General features: G+C 41.3%; 1 protein-coding gene across 1 annotated transcript in view; it reads right to left on the bottom strand.

Annotated features, from left to right (window-relative positions):
• Window positions 1–743: 743 nt before the first annotated feature.
• The window catches only part of LCA5 (lebercilin LCA5), a 33,125-nt gene continuing 18,702 nt past the window's right edge, over window positions 744–15,166 (bottom strand). Inside the window, exons 5-8 of the mRNA XM_082251960.1 lie at window positions 13,807–13,903; window positions 9,156–9,289; window positions 2,772–2,925; window positions 744–1,640 (exon numbers count right to left, since the gene is read on the bottom strand). Of these exons, the coding sequence (XP_082108086.1) occupies window positions 871–1,640; window positions 2,772–2,925; window positions 9,156–9,289; window positions 13,807–13,903 (1,155 nt within the window). The 3' untranslated portion in view covers window positions 744–870. The remainder of the gene's footprint in view (window positions 1,641–2,771; window positions 2,926–9,155; window positions 9,290–13,806; window positions 13,904–15,166) is intronic.

Raw genomic sequence — 15,166 nt, forward strand, 5'->3', positions numbered from 1 at the left:
GGTCAGTTCTTTGGCTGTGCTGGAGCTCAACCTGTCAACCTGTTCTCCTCCAATGATTAGACTTCTCTTACACAGCCTTTAACTGGGAAGACCAGTGTCCTGCTGTTTCTCCTCCCCCAGCTCTCTGAGCTCCTTATGCAGCTGAGAACAGAGGTAATGTGATCACTTATAAAAAAAAAAAAAAAAAAAAAAGTATTTATAATATTCTTTATATCTATACACAAATATTTTGCCTTTTATTTCTATTTTAAACTGAATGGGTTGTTTTACATGGTACCCAATTTCGAGTTAGGCACCATGCACCCGGAGTGTTTACTGCCAGTGCATGGGGCTGTGGCTTTAAGCTGTGGGCGGAGGGCACAAGTGCACCATGTAGACTCTATAAGAAGCAGACAGCTGCTGCTGCTGGATGGTGCACCTACCAGTATGAACATTTGGGGCAGTATGCACCCAATGACGTAAGCCGGGAACACAAGAAGTCGGTGTTCTGGGCATTTGTCCCTGGATGCATATTGCCCTAAACGTTAGTATTGCTAAAAAAAAAACTATCCAGCTGCAGCAGCGGTCAGTCTCTCAGAGTTTTGCAGGTCGCCTGCAGGGGGGGGGGGGGGAGGATGGCGCACCTGTGCCCTCCGGCTGCAGCTAAAATGTTTGAGCCCCATGTGCCAGAGGTAAATGCCCAATGTGTATCTGGCTTTAAATAATCACTGTTCATTTAAATAGCATTTAAACTAATCATCATAGATATTTGCAATAATTTATTAATTGACACTAACATAAAATATGACCGGTTAAAATAGCATACAATGCCCTGACATGTAATGTTAAAAAGTAAGTGATCAGGCACATACATGTCTATAAATCACATTTCTATAAAGCTACTTCTTCAATTTCATCCTCAAAGGAATCAATAGCTTTTACTATTGGCCTTCCAGGTGCGTGCTGTGTGCGATGTCGCATGGTTTTGCCTTCATTAGTGAAGGGTATGTCACCTTTTCCTTTAAGTTTGTGGTTTTGCTCCCAGGTCAGAGTGTTGCTAGTGTCATTGTCAGTAACTCTATTACTGCTGGAAGTAAAACCAGTTTGATCAATGCCTTTTGAAACAGAAGGAAGTACAGTGGTGGAGCTACCGCCAAAGAGCTGTTCCATTAAATTTGATTTCTTTTCCTTCTTTATATCCAGCTTGGTGGTGCTTATCGTAGGCTCTGCAGACACATTTTTCTTTTGGCTGTTACCAGGCGATCTTCCTTTCCCAAAAGATGGGGTATAGCTCCCAAATGTAATATCGCTAGTGCTGTCAAGTGGGATTTCACTTCTACGACTTGGAGTATCTTTTTCTCGCCCTCCATGGACTGGAAGTCCATTAAAAAGATTCTCAGTTGGCTCAGAGAACTTGTATGCTTTTTGTTTTGCATCTGTCATGTCAGTTTTAACTGATGCATCCCCAAGAGGTACGGTAGAAAGAGGTTTAGTGGAATCAACGTAAAATGGGTCCTGGTTCTCTCTGTCAATTTCAAACATTTTTGCAAGCAGAAGTTCCTTTCTAAGTTTTTCTTCTTCAGGTTTGTTTATAGTTTCTTTCTGTAGAGGCTTATCTTGCTCTTCTCTCCTTTTTCTTTCCAACTCTTCCTTTTCCCATTCTACAAACATTGTAAAACAAAGTACACATTCTGAACTATGTATGGGTCATGCAAAGATTAAAATAATGCCATACCATTTGTTTCAATTGCAACAAAATTGCTCCTTTCCAGCCAATATTTTGCCAATAAAATATTCTTCTGCTCCATATTACCCCTGGCATTATACAGATACTCATTACCATTTAGAGCGGGGGTCAGCAACCTGCAGATCGCATCCCTTCCTAGCTGACCCTGGAACTTGGGCAGGAGCTGGAGCACATTAGCTGGAACTTGGGCAGGAGCTGGAGCACATTAGCTGGAACTTGGGCAGGAGCTGGAGCACATTAGCTGGAACTTGGGCAGGAGCTGGAGCACATTAGCTGGAACTTGGGCAGGAGCTGGAGCACATTAGCTGGAACTTGGGCAGGAGCTGGAGCACATTAGTTGGAACCAATCCCCTTTCCCCCTGCAGCAGCTGTTGGCTGGCTTCTTTTCTTCTTCCGCTGCTGCAGGAGGAAAGGGTATCAGTTCCAGTATATGCTGCCTGCCGCCCCTCCTGTCCAGGTTTCCCGCCAGCTTCCCCTCCTCTCTCACTGGCTTCTTTTTTTTTTAAAGTTATTTTCTCTCACTGGCTTCTTAAAGGGATGTTTCAGGATGGAGAGCCTACAGTTCAGCTTCACCATCAAAGGAGCAAACTCTCAAACTCCTAAACTCAGAGCTACGGCATCAGGGGAGAGAAAGCATGTGAGGAGGGTTTGAATCAGAGAAAGAGCTCACTCTTGTGATGGTGAAGTTGAACAGTAAAAGCTAGGCTTTGCAAAGCAATGGCCTGAGAGTTTTCAGGTAAGGCTTCATGAGGTATGTAAATGGCCCCATCAGCATAACATTTTTTTTTGTAAAGGTGAACTAACCCTTTAAGAGAAAGAAAAAGGTTTTTGGTTACTTTTTAGGTTTTTGCATTATTCTCATAAATATTGGTCTTCATACAGGCTAGGTAAAGGTAAATCTGTGTATCTCTTTTAAAAGTAAAAAGCACCATGTAAACTGATGCCATTTAACTATGGACACATTTTTGTCTTTTGCCTGTGGCAGAAAGATTTAGTACTTTAATAAACAAAAATTTTCTTTGCTTCTTGTAAGCTTTTTTCTTACCTTCACGCAGCTTTCTTGCTTTGTCCTCCAAAGTCTTTTGCTCTTTATCTCTGGTGAGCTTTTCTTCTAGATCACGTTTTCTTTCTGCTTGCTCTTTTTCTTTTTTCAGCTTTTCTGCTTCCTCTTTGATCTGCTTTGCAAGACTATCTCGTTCCTTGAGAAAATATGAACAAAATGTCCTAAATAAAATTTTCCCTTGAATAACAAATTCTAAGCTTTATGTGTGACAACTGTCACATACGATGTACAAATACCTTACTGGTGACCCTAGCATAGGGAAAAAACTTTTCAGTGGGAGGGAGTTTAAAAATACATGTGGCTAGCCATTGAAGCTGCGTAGAGGGTTCTTTACTGTCAGAGCATAAGAATGTGAAACTCCCTTTCACAAGCAGTGGTATCAGCAGGGAGCGTTGATAGTTTAAAAAAACTATTCGGTGGGCACCTTAACAATTGCAACATACAGGGATATAAGAATTACTATTGACACACACACACTACAGGATGAACTGGATGGACTGGTGTCTTTATTCAACCTTACCAACTATGTAACAAAAGTAGGTCAGATCTCATCACGCTGCCACCAATACGTGAAAAACAGGTAAACTCACGCCGCTGTTCCAAATATGTGACAAGGACACTCTCAGCCTCACTCTGCACAAAGATTTTCTAGTTCACAGGACCACAATCTAGGTACCAGGAGACTGAGAATGGTCAACACTGGGTTTAGTTAACTACACAGTTAACCTGTTACACACCAAACAGCTGCTACCATGAGTTTTATTGGAACTACAAACCGTTTACAATATTTGCGATTACAATTATGACTTTTAAAAAATGTCTATAATACACACTTTGACAGACAGGGATATTTCAGAGATTTCAAATATAGTAGTGCTCTTCAAAGAGACAGGGATTCTTTACATTCTGGCATTTTAAAGGGGAAGTCCAGCCTAAAACTAAAATCTCGAAATCTACTTGCAGGCACAATCTAAGGCGAACCTATCTAACCCTGTAAAGCAAAACTTGCTATACATACCTTTTCTGAAGCCGATCCCACGCTGAGCTGTCAGCAGCAGCTTCTCAGTGTAGGCGGGTGCAGAGGAGGCAGCCAACAACAGAAGCCCCATAGCAACTCTATGGTTGACATCACTTCCCAGGCATTTCACAGCCGCTATCGACGTTCTCCTGCCCACAGCATCTGTTGCTGGAGACCGGACCGGATCAGCTTCAGAAAAGGTATGTATAGCGAGTTTTGCTTTACAGGGTTAAATAGGTTAGTTTTAGATTGTGCCTGCAAGTAGATTTAGAGATTTTGGTTTTGAGCTGATCATCTTAAATTATTTTAAAAAGGTAAACTGGTGCAGAACGGTGCAAAGAAAGATATTTAGCCAGGAATGTGTATTCTGCAGGATAAATTATTTTATGACAACAAATAAAATCCTGGCCTAATAGGTTGTTAAGCAGCCCATACATTAGTCTTTATTTATTTTTTTCGTTCAACCAGCAGGTTGAAAAAAAAAAAAAAAAAAAAAAAGACTGGATTCTCCCATCCATACAATCAAGATGGATGGGGGAATCCACCATGCTGAGCCTTTGTATTGACAGCAGGGAGATTTCTCTGCCATCAGAATACAGTGATTAGCGCTGCAAGCTGGAGCTGGTGGCACTGACCAAGCGAAGAGATTCGAACAAGCTGGTTTGTACAAAAGTCAGTTGGTAGATTGACTTCTGTATAACCAGCCTACCCATACATAAATCGAAATTCAGCTGGTCCCTGCTGAGCTGGCAGAACTTCGATCAATTGTTACATAGATAGTCAGGTTGAAATAAAAGTCCATTTAGCTCAACCATATAAAAAAAACAAAACACAACTATACAATCCCATATACACAATCCTATACCCATAGTTGATCCAGAGGAAGGGGAAAAAACCATGTATGGCTGACTTTAGTTTGGACTAGCACTGATTTAATTACTTAAGCCTGGTTTCCACAAATCATTTCCAATTCCATTAAAAAGGGGATCTAGTTTTACCTTAGGCCTGTATAAACATGCTGTGATGAAATACACAACAGGTCTTATTAGCAGATATTTTGTTGTTCGTATTCTTCTAATTCATTTTATTGCAACGTTGCCAATGGCAAATCCTGAGCTTAACTAAAAGGTGTTTTGAAGTAAAATGTTTTTTCAATTGAAAAGTTGTCTGTTGGAATGGAATTAAAGATGTCTGTGGTTCTGGTAAGATGATCCTACAGGCAAAATTTTGAATTTAACTAGCATCAGGGACTGTCAAAACAGAATAAGGGTACCCCAGTATTCCTGACTCAGTTTGGGGGGTGCTTAGACCTCATTATCACAGCATTCAACACCAAGGATCAATGATAGGGATACTATTGTAGCAACCATCACCATTAGGTGTTAGTGTATACTCCTATATATTTAGATGGGCTCCATATAGAATACCAGGAATATATACACACACATATATATATATATATATATATATATATATATATATATATATATATATATATATATATATAAAGAGAAAAAAAAAAAAAAAAAGAATCTGAAGAATTCACCTTAAAGCTGAACCCCAGGAATTATGTATATAGTATACTTACATTGGTCCAGCTTAGCACTGCCTATTAGTTTGGCCTCTTAACCCTCTTGTATTAAATTGTATTTTAACTGTACTGTCCCCCCTTATATTGTAAAAAGTTTCATAAACTATTGACTCTTTATAAATCCTATAAAAATGTAAGTGTGTCTTACTCATACCTGATGGACCACTGGGGAAGCTGATAATCACTGCAGTAGTTGTCTCTACTACAATGATAGCCAAAATCTTCTTGTGTCTTGCTCGGGATCTATGCCAGCAGCTGCTCCACTAAACACTGACAACAAAGGATCGCTTGCTTGGCAATGCCGCCATTCATAAAATGCCATATATTCTTTTCAACAAATACAAAGCTTTCTTTGATTGGATGTATAGAGTAGAATCTGACTTCAGCGACCCTCCTCTCCATCTCATCTAATCAGAGAACGCCTTGTAATCATTTAAAAAAAATAAATAAATAGCGACTCCCTGTGATCAATGAGCAGTGGGGCAGCCACTTGCATTAAAACTGAGCAGGACCCAAAATATCACAAATGTCTCTGTAGTAATGCTGGCTTTTACACTAATGTTCATCTTCCCCAGCATTCCCTCAGTTTGGAGTAATTCATACCTACATTGTGCCAGGCTGGTCCAATGTAAGTATGCAATACAAATAATTCCTGAAATTTAGCTTTAAATTGGTCTTTGCTTGTCTCTTCTGTCAAAAAATAAAAATAAAAGAAGAGATAGATTAATACCTCTGGCACATGCACAGTGCAGTATACCCTCCTGGGATTATATATATATATATATATATATATATATATATAAAATACCTCTGGGTACATGCACAGTGCAGTATACCCTCCTGGGATTATATATACAGGGAGTGCAGAATTATTAGGCAAATTAGTATTTTTGAGGATTAATTTTATTATTGAACAACAACAATGTCTCAATGAACCCAAAAAACTCATTAATATCAAAGCTGACTATTTTTGGAAGTAGTTTTTAGTTTGTTTTTAGTTTTAGCTATTTTAGGGGGATATCTGTGTGTGCAGGTGACTATTACTGCGCATAATTATTAGGCAACTTAACAAAAATCAAATATACAGTATACCCATTTCAATTATTTATTTTTACCAGTGAAACCAATATAACATCTCAACATTCACAAATATACATTTCTGACATTTAAAAACAAAACAAAAACAAATCAGTGACCAATATAGCCACCTTTCTTTGCAAGGACACTCAAAAGCCTGCCATCCATGGATTCTGTCAGTGTTTTGATCTGTTCACCATCAACATTGCGTGCAGCAGCAACCACAGCCTCCCAGACACTGTTCAGAGAGGTGTACTGTTTTCCCTCCTTGTAAATCTCACATTTGATGCTGGACCACAGGTTCTCAATGGGGTTCAGATCAGGTGAACAAGGAGGCCATGTCATTAGCTTTTCTTCTTTTATACCCTTTCTTGCCAGCCACGCTGTGGAGTACTTGGACGCGTGTGATGGAGCATTGTCCTGCATGAAAATCATGTTTTTCTTGAAGGATGCAGACTTCTTCCTGTACCACTGCTTGAAGAAGGTGTCTTCCAGAAACTGGCAGTAGGACTGCGAGTTGAGCTTGACTCCATCCTCAACCCGAAAAAGCCCCACAAGCTCATCTTTGATGATACCAGCACAAACCAGTACTCCACCTTGCTGGCGTCTGAGTCGGACTGGAGCTCTCTGCCCTTTACCAATCCAGCCACGGGCCCATCCATCTGGCCCATCAAGACTCACTCTCCTTTCATCAGTCCATAAAACCTTTGAAAAATCAGTCTTGAGATATTTCTTGGCCCAGTCTTGACGTTTCAGCTTGTGTGTCTTGTTCAGTGGTGGTCGTCTTTCAGCCTCTCTTACCATGGCCATGTCTCTGAGTATTGCACACCTTGTGCTTTTGGGCACTCCAGTGATGTTGCAGCTCTGAAATATGGCCAAACTGGTGGCAAGTGGCATCTTGGCAGCTGCACGCTTGACTTTTCTCAGTTCATGGGCTGTTATTTTGCGCCTTGGTTTTTCCACACGCTTCTTGCGACCCTGTTGACTATTTTGAATGAAATGCTTGATTGTTCGATGATCACGCTTCAGAAGCTTTGCAATTTTAAGAGTGCTGCATCCCTCTGCAAGATATCTCACTATTTTTGACTTTTCTGAGCCTGTCAAGTCCTTCTTTTGACCCATTTTGCCCAAGGAAAGGAAGTTGCCTAATAATTATGCACACCTGATATAGGGTGTTGATGTCATTAGACCACACCCCTTCTCATTACAGAGATGCACATCACCTAATATGCTTAATTGGTAGTAGGCTTTCGAGCCTATACAGCTTGGAGTAAGACAACATGCATAAAGAGGAAAAGAGGATGCTGTGGTCAAAATACTCATTTGCTTAATAATTCTGCACTCCCTGTATATATAATACCTCTGGCACATGCACAGTGCATTATGCCCTCCTGAGATTGTATATCTCCAGTGTGCATGTTACAAAGTTACATCAGTGGCCACCCAACAGCCAAAGAAAGAAGAAGATGTCAGGCCAAAAGTAAATAGAAACGGAGTTGACAAAATGTATATATGCAAAACAAACAAATAAAATGCAAGTCCCCATTCACACTAGCGCGACTTGTCAGGCGACTTGGTCGCGGTGGGTCGCCTGCCATTGATTAGCACAGGACCCGTTCTAATAGGAGCGATACAAGTCGCTCCGACTTAGAAAAAGGGTCCTGTACTACTTTGGGGCGACCTGGAGGCGACTTTCATTGACTTCAATGATATGAAGTCCGTGCATGTCGCGCCGAGGTCGCGGTGCACTCTGTGCACCGCGACTTCACAGGTCGCCCCGGCAAGTTGTGTCGCCCCTTTGTGAATGGGCTCTTAATGGTGTGCTTATTCAACATTTATGTGATGTGTATCTAAACCTATCAATACAAAAACCATAAAAAAATGATTGTGTATATAGTGCACCTATTTTGTAGAAAACAAAAACGTCCACATTCAGTAAAAAATATTCAAAGAAAAAATTAAAAAACATTGTCCAAAAAACAAAGAAAAATATTGGTAGTGATTCAGTAATGGGTGAAGCCTTAGGTGGTAGGATGCTGGTCTCTGTATGAAGGTAAAACAGTTCTGCCTTGCTGTTTGTTGGGACTCATCCAGTCTCTCCTCCCTGCATATATTGGAAGCGTGAGGAGTGGATCCAGCTAGTCCTAGCAAGGGGATTTCTGGCGAGACAGATCGAAGCAGGTGGAATTATACAGTACTTGAAGATCTTATCTAGATCAAAAGGCGTTTTTTGACCGTATGGTCATACTTTAATATGAGCAGCCAATTCACGTATTGGTGGTTGGTAGTGGTATTTATTCAGCTTCTGAGGATCACTTTAGCACGATTTACTAATAGAGGAAAGGTGTCTGTAGATAGAACATCTTCACCCATTACCGGATCACTACCACTTTTTTTTTTTTTTTTGTTTTTAGACAGTGTTTTTCAATTTTTCCTTTGGATATTTTTCACTGAATGTGGACATTTTATGCTTTGTACAAAATAGGTGTACTATATATACAATTAATATTTTTTTACTATATGGTTTTTGTATTGATAGGCTCAGATACACATCACATAAATGTGGAATAAGTGCAACCAGGAAACTAGCATTTTCAAAATGCTGTTAGCAACCCAAGCCTCTGTATTTCTCTCACTCTAGGTTTACTGTAGACTTTTTACCAAAATGTTATTGCATTACCATTTCCGGAATCTCTTGCTGGTTCTCCATTGTTTCATCCATGAAAATAGGGGGTGGAGGTTCTGGAAAAGTTGAGTCTGGGCTAGACAAAGATTCAGTTGTTTGGACACCCACATTGATGCAAAGGTTTGTCCCTGTAACAAAAGCAGCAGCTTAGAGCAGTGTTGGGAAGCTCATTACATCTGAAGGACCTCACAAAAGGCCTGATTGATTTTATTAAAAAGATGTGCAACACAAAGATAGATTGTTTTAGTATGGCCAGCAACCCTAAACAGACAGATAGCCCAGAAGAAGTGCAACATTCCAATTTTCTATATTGTCTATACAAAGCTTGATCAGAATTATAGCAATGTAGGGATGTCCAAAAGCAGTCCAAACAGAGGGGTGGGAAAATAGAAACTACAAAGTAACGTTTGGGCCGAAAGATGTTTTTTTTTTGTTAAACGCAGTGGGCTGAAAAAAAAAAATCCTGAGATTGGTGTACTAACACAAATGATATTATTAGTGCAGTGATCTCCCCCACTGTGCCTTTGTGTTCTGACAGGGGGACCTGGACCCCCCCCCCCCCCCCCCAATCAGAACACACTGATCAAATGATGGCTTTCCAGCATGCCCGTTTAGACAGACTAACTTCTGTAGAACAGACAGCTGCACACATGGCTGAAAGTTGGCCGGCTCTACCAAACCGGCTGATTTTGGCCTGTGTGTACAAGGCTTTAAAGAATGTGTAAGCAGAGGACCAGATCATAGCCTTACAGAGTAGGGATCGACCGATTATCAGCAAAGCTGATTATTGGAGGGCCGATATTCACCTTTCCCGCTATATCGGTATCGGCCCCGGAACTTGCCAATATTACCGATATTGTCGTGATGTCAATGCGTATGTTGCGCCATGCGCCTCTGCGCACTGGGCCTAACCTTCTGCCTTCTTAGGCCCCCTCCCTCGCCTTGGACAGCCTCGTCGGGAGTCTCTCGGGATTGTATAACACAGCCATATACCCACCCACAGCAGCCCGGTGCCATCCAGCCACCCACACCCACAGCAGCCCGGTGCCATCCAGTCACCCACACCCACAGGCCCTGTACCAGCCACCCACCCACCACAGGGTGCCAGCCAGCCACCCACCACAGGGTGCCAGCCAGCCTGCCACTCACCACAGGGTGCCAGCCAGCCACCACACAGTGTGCCTGCCAGCCACCCACCACCACAGGGTGCCAGCCAGCCACCCACCACCACAGGGTGCCAGCCAGCCACCCACCACCACAGGGTGCCAGCCACCCACCTACCACAGGGTGCCAGCCACCCACTACAGGGTGTCAGTCAGCCAGCCATCCACCACAGCGTGCCAGCAAGCCAGCCACCCGCCACAGGGTGCCAGCAAGCCAGCCACCCGCCACAAGGTGCTAGCAAGCCAGCCATCTGGAAGAGCAGGATGCTGCAAAAAGAGAAAAATATCCAAAAAAGACAACAGACAGAAGAGAAACTTCATAGTGGTCGAATAGATGCCATGTTCAGTGTTTTATTGGGGCCTCATGCGGAGGATTCTTCTGAATCTGCAATAATGACCCTGGATAATGAACTTCATCTCTATTTGAAGGAACCAGTAATCGACAGAAGAAGTGGTGATCCTCTTCAGCGGTGGAAAGAAAATGAGGCATGCTACAAAAGACTTCTCATGCTAGAAGATACCTTTCTGCTCCTCCTTCCTCGGTACCAAGTGAGCGTGTTTTTAGTGAATGGCAGCAATATGTGAAAAAGACACAAGCCGTTTAACCTCCCTGGCGGTATGATTCTTTTGGATTTTAGGTGCTGAAAGCGGTACCATTATTTTGCATGTAATTCTTGTGAATGAGCAGCCCAAACCAACTGTTGGTTTGGGCTGCTCATTCACAAGAATTACATATTATATATATATATATATATATATATATATATATATATACATAAAAAGTACAGTAAAACTGCAGGAAAGGGCACTGGGGGGCAATGTAATGCGATTTTTTTTTTATTTTGAATGGTATCGGTGTGTTTTACATTTGAATTTGCCGCCGGTTCCACCCCCTTGCGAACGTCACGTCGCCGGAGATGGAAGCCGGGGCTCGCAGACGATCGGGAGGAAGCTCCGCCGCTGCATACCGCCCGCATTCTTCGCTGGATCCCGGAGAAAAAGTAAAACCTCCACCAGGATCCAGCGATCTTCCTAGAGGTACCCCGAGTGTGGCTCGGGGTTACCGCTTTTGGCTCTAAAATCTAACCCCGAGTCACGCTCAGGAATACCGCTAGGAAGGTTAACTGGTGAACATGCTGAAATATTATGCTTTCTGCACTATTATTCTACTTAACTGGGAGTATTGAAAGTGAGTAGTACTAGTGTCCAGTTCACAGTCTTTTGCACTGCGGCTACTAGATTTAATCATTGCAGACAGTGAGTGCACCACTGCAGCAGTTTATGTAAATATTGTTTTGGGAAGCCTTTAGTTATTATTTTCCCAGCACTTTATTTTTCACAGTTGTCTACTCTTCTAGGACTCGTTCGTTCACATGATGTGAAACTGATGTACCTGCAAGTGAAAGCTGTGCAGTTTTCCTATCACTTCATGCAGGTAAGGTGTGAAGAACGAGGCTTTAATGTTAAAAATGTTAATAAACCAACATTAACATGTTCAGTACCAGATTTGTGTCAAAAATTGTCTTTATTTTTTTAAAACCTTAAAAATGTACAAAATATCGGCCGATACTTTGTGACCAAAATATCGGTATTGGCCCTGAAAAAACCATATCGGTTTATCCCAATTACAGAGTCACAGAAGCCTGATGATGAAAAGCCCAAGAAGTACTATGCTCTAGTGGAGTGGGCTTTAATGGTAACAAGAAGGAACTTTACTAAGCAACTGACAGACCTGCAGAAAAATCTGTCCACTACACAGAAATTGTGGACCTGGAAGCCAGAGACCTCCTGGAATAACAAACAAGTATTTAGTTTGCCTTAAAGAAGCAGCCAAGGGATTTGATAGAATTAAAAGAGAAGTTTGGCAATAAAAAACAAAAACATACATACTCACCTAGTTGGATGCGACATCTGTCCCCTGCTGCCTCCAAGACCGAGCACCAAGTGATCAAAGACCGCTGATCGCTTGGTTCTCGGTCTTCATTGAGAAGATAGCTGGTGACTATCAGCCACTGTCACTATGCTCTGCCTCACCAGAGTTCACTGGAGCGCTGGGCTGTGAATCGGGAGCACAGTATTCACTCTGCTTTTTTTTCCCACTACCTGCAATGACAAGTCCTCCTGCTGGAGCAGCCCCCTTCACAGCCCAGCAATCCAGTGAGCTCTGATGGGAGCGGCTGCAGCAAGAGGACTTGTCATTGCAGATAGTGGCAAAAAAAGCAGAGTGAATACTGTGCTCCAAATAGTTGCTAAGAATGCAACTCATTGTACCACATCCTAAAATCAAGAGTAAACCAAAAACAGAATATTCCAAAATGAACGGAACTTACGGGGCACCCCAAGAGGCAGATTGTGTTAAAATCAAAAAGTTTATAACAATTAATAATATTCTAAAAAGCATTACCCTCAAATAAAAACTTGTTTTGCAAGATAAAAGTTGGGTATTCCATCTCAAAAAACAAGTTCCCCTTCGGGTTTTTATTAACAGAATATTTTAATAATTGTATCTGCCTCTTGGTGTGACTGTAAGGTCTGTTTATTTTGGAATATTCTGTTCTTGGTTTTCAGTGCTGTAATTCACATGCTAAAGTTGCAGAGCAGTGAAGGAGAGGAGCCATCCGTGCTTTAGAAAACAACCTCAAAATTTCAGAATGGTGGTTCAGGCCACCAAATGGAGCACAGACATACAATCCAAGTGAACAATAAAGAGGAGGGTCTTCCCCTAGTCCTCCAAAGTCTACCAACAGTGCCAGCCTGTTTAGATAGTAATACGAAAATACTAAAAAAGCTTTCTCCCCTGCAGTGCTCCACTACCTGCATCAACAAACAAGGACAGCACCACTGTAACCAACTGCTCATACTCACAAGATAGTGTTCAGAGACGGGGTCTGATAAACTGCTCGTGACCCTGGTCCTGAAACCCAGCATGAAATCCTATAACCCTACATTGCCTAATTATCATCAAGCTGTGTCCCTCAATAACCAATAGAGAAAATATAGGTTCCAGGAAGGTCTTTATGTGTCTGTCTTCATGACCCAGTGGGTCAAGGCTGGCACAGAGAGCAATTTATTATGGGTACATTTATTTTGAGGCCCGTTAAATTGCCTATTGAAGTAGCTTAGAAAGCGAACCAGCTTTGACATTCATTTGCATATTGAACCTCTTCCCGAGGTTACAATATGCACATTAGAACAAAAGTAAAAGCTTATATTTGGTAAGCTAAACAGCTTTGACATTTGATAGTTTTTTAAGAGTTGTCCTTTAAATTTCCTAGGGATCGGATTCGGGGGAATAGTCAGAAAGCAAAATACTTTGTGATTCTGACTCAAGCATATGCTTACATAGTAGTTCTGATATTGTGTTTGCTAAAGCTATTTATCAAGTCACTCCCTTAGAAAGTGAAACCTGGGGCTGATGATGACTGCCATCACATTAGTTATGCCTTATAAGAACCTTTAGATATATAAATCATTATGCTTACCTTTCTTCCTAGGAGTTATTTCGGTCTCTTTTTTTGGGGAAGGCTTGGAAAGACGATAAGCATATATATTTTTTGCATCAAGTTCCCTTTCTTTCTCCTGTGTAAAACAGATTGTAAAAGAAATATATCGGATATAAGCACTTGGGATCATTACTGGATGTGGACTCTTTATCAGTGACTGCAGCAATCAGAGTCCTTGTAAACAACATATAAAAATGTATTTTTAGTTACATTTTACAGTAAAGCTTTAAATTGAAAACAGCAAAACTGTAAGTAAATAAAAAATAAAACCACAAATTCTCATTTGTCTGGTCCCTTTGTTTTTTGTATAGTATATGCATAGGTCTGTCAAGCATCAATCCGAGTTTCATAAACTGATTTATTAATAAGTAAAGCACGTAAATAGTTCTACAGTGCAGAGTATTAGAGCACATTATTTCAAAGACAGTACCAGTTGAGGAAGCATGTTATCTGGAGCAATCAGAAAAAATCCCTTAGTCTCTGTTCAAGTTTGACGTTTTTGGATCTCGAGCAGAATCGCTGCGATTCTGCCCATGGTCTCAAATCACAGTGCAATTGCAAAACGCATGTTCGGGTGGCATTCTTTTTCAATGGCACCTAAAACAGGGTCCAAAGAGCAGGAACTTCTTTTGGGCGACAAGTTTTGCGCATTTAGGTTTGCCGCCAAGAAACGCAGCGAAACCGCACCACGTTTTAGGGGCCATTGAAAATGAATGCCCGAACATGCATTTAGTGATTGCAGTGCTATCTGAGATCATTAGCAGAATCACAGCAGATCCCAAAATGCCAAATGTGAACGGAGCCTAAGGGCCGCCATACATAGATTGAAATTTGGCAGGTGCAGTAGGGATCAGTCGAATTTCTATCCATGTATGTGCATGCTGGTTGTACACATGTCCATTTATCAATTGACTTGTGTACCAGCCTGTCGTTTTGTGCCGAATGATCAGTGCCACCAGCTATAACCGCTGAAGCGTAAGAATATCTACTTGTTTACCAAAAATGTTAAGTACTGTAAGGAAACTTTAAACTCTTGGCAGAAGAACCATTTTTATAGCATTTCCAGAGAAGTTTTGGTGAATTTAGGACCTATACATTTGTTATTATACAAACTCTTCAAATTTGACATTAGTAAATATACAACTGTATAGGTGTCTGGACTTGTGCTTCTCACAGCTTACCCTATCAAAACAAAGAAGAATGATGTATGACACCATTTTTATGTTCCTACAAATAGTGACCAAGATAAGAAAAGGACTTTCAGAGGTTACGTATAAACTGAAAAGAAACGATATCTTCATACAAGATACCAGATAAGCCTAGTTACCCCCAAACACAA

The sequence above is a fragment of the Pelophylax lessonae genome (assembly GCF_965119305.1).
Source record: "Pelophylax lessonae genome assembly, chromosome: 3".
Taxonomy (NCBI): domain Eukaryota; kingdom Metazoa; phylum Chordata; class Amphibia; order Anura; family Ranidae; genus Pelophylax; species Pelophylax lessonae.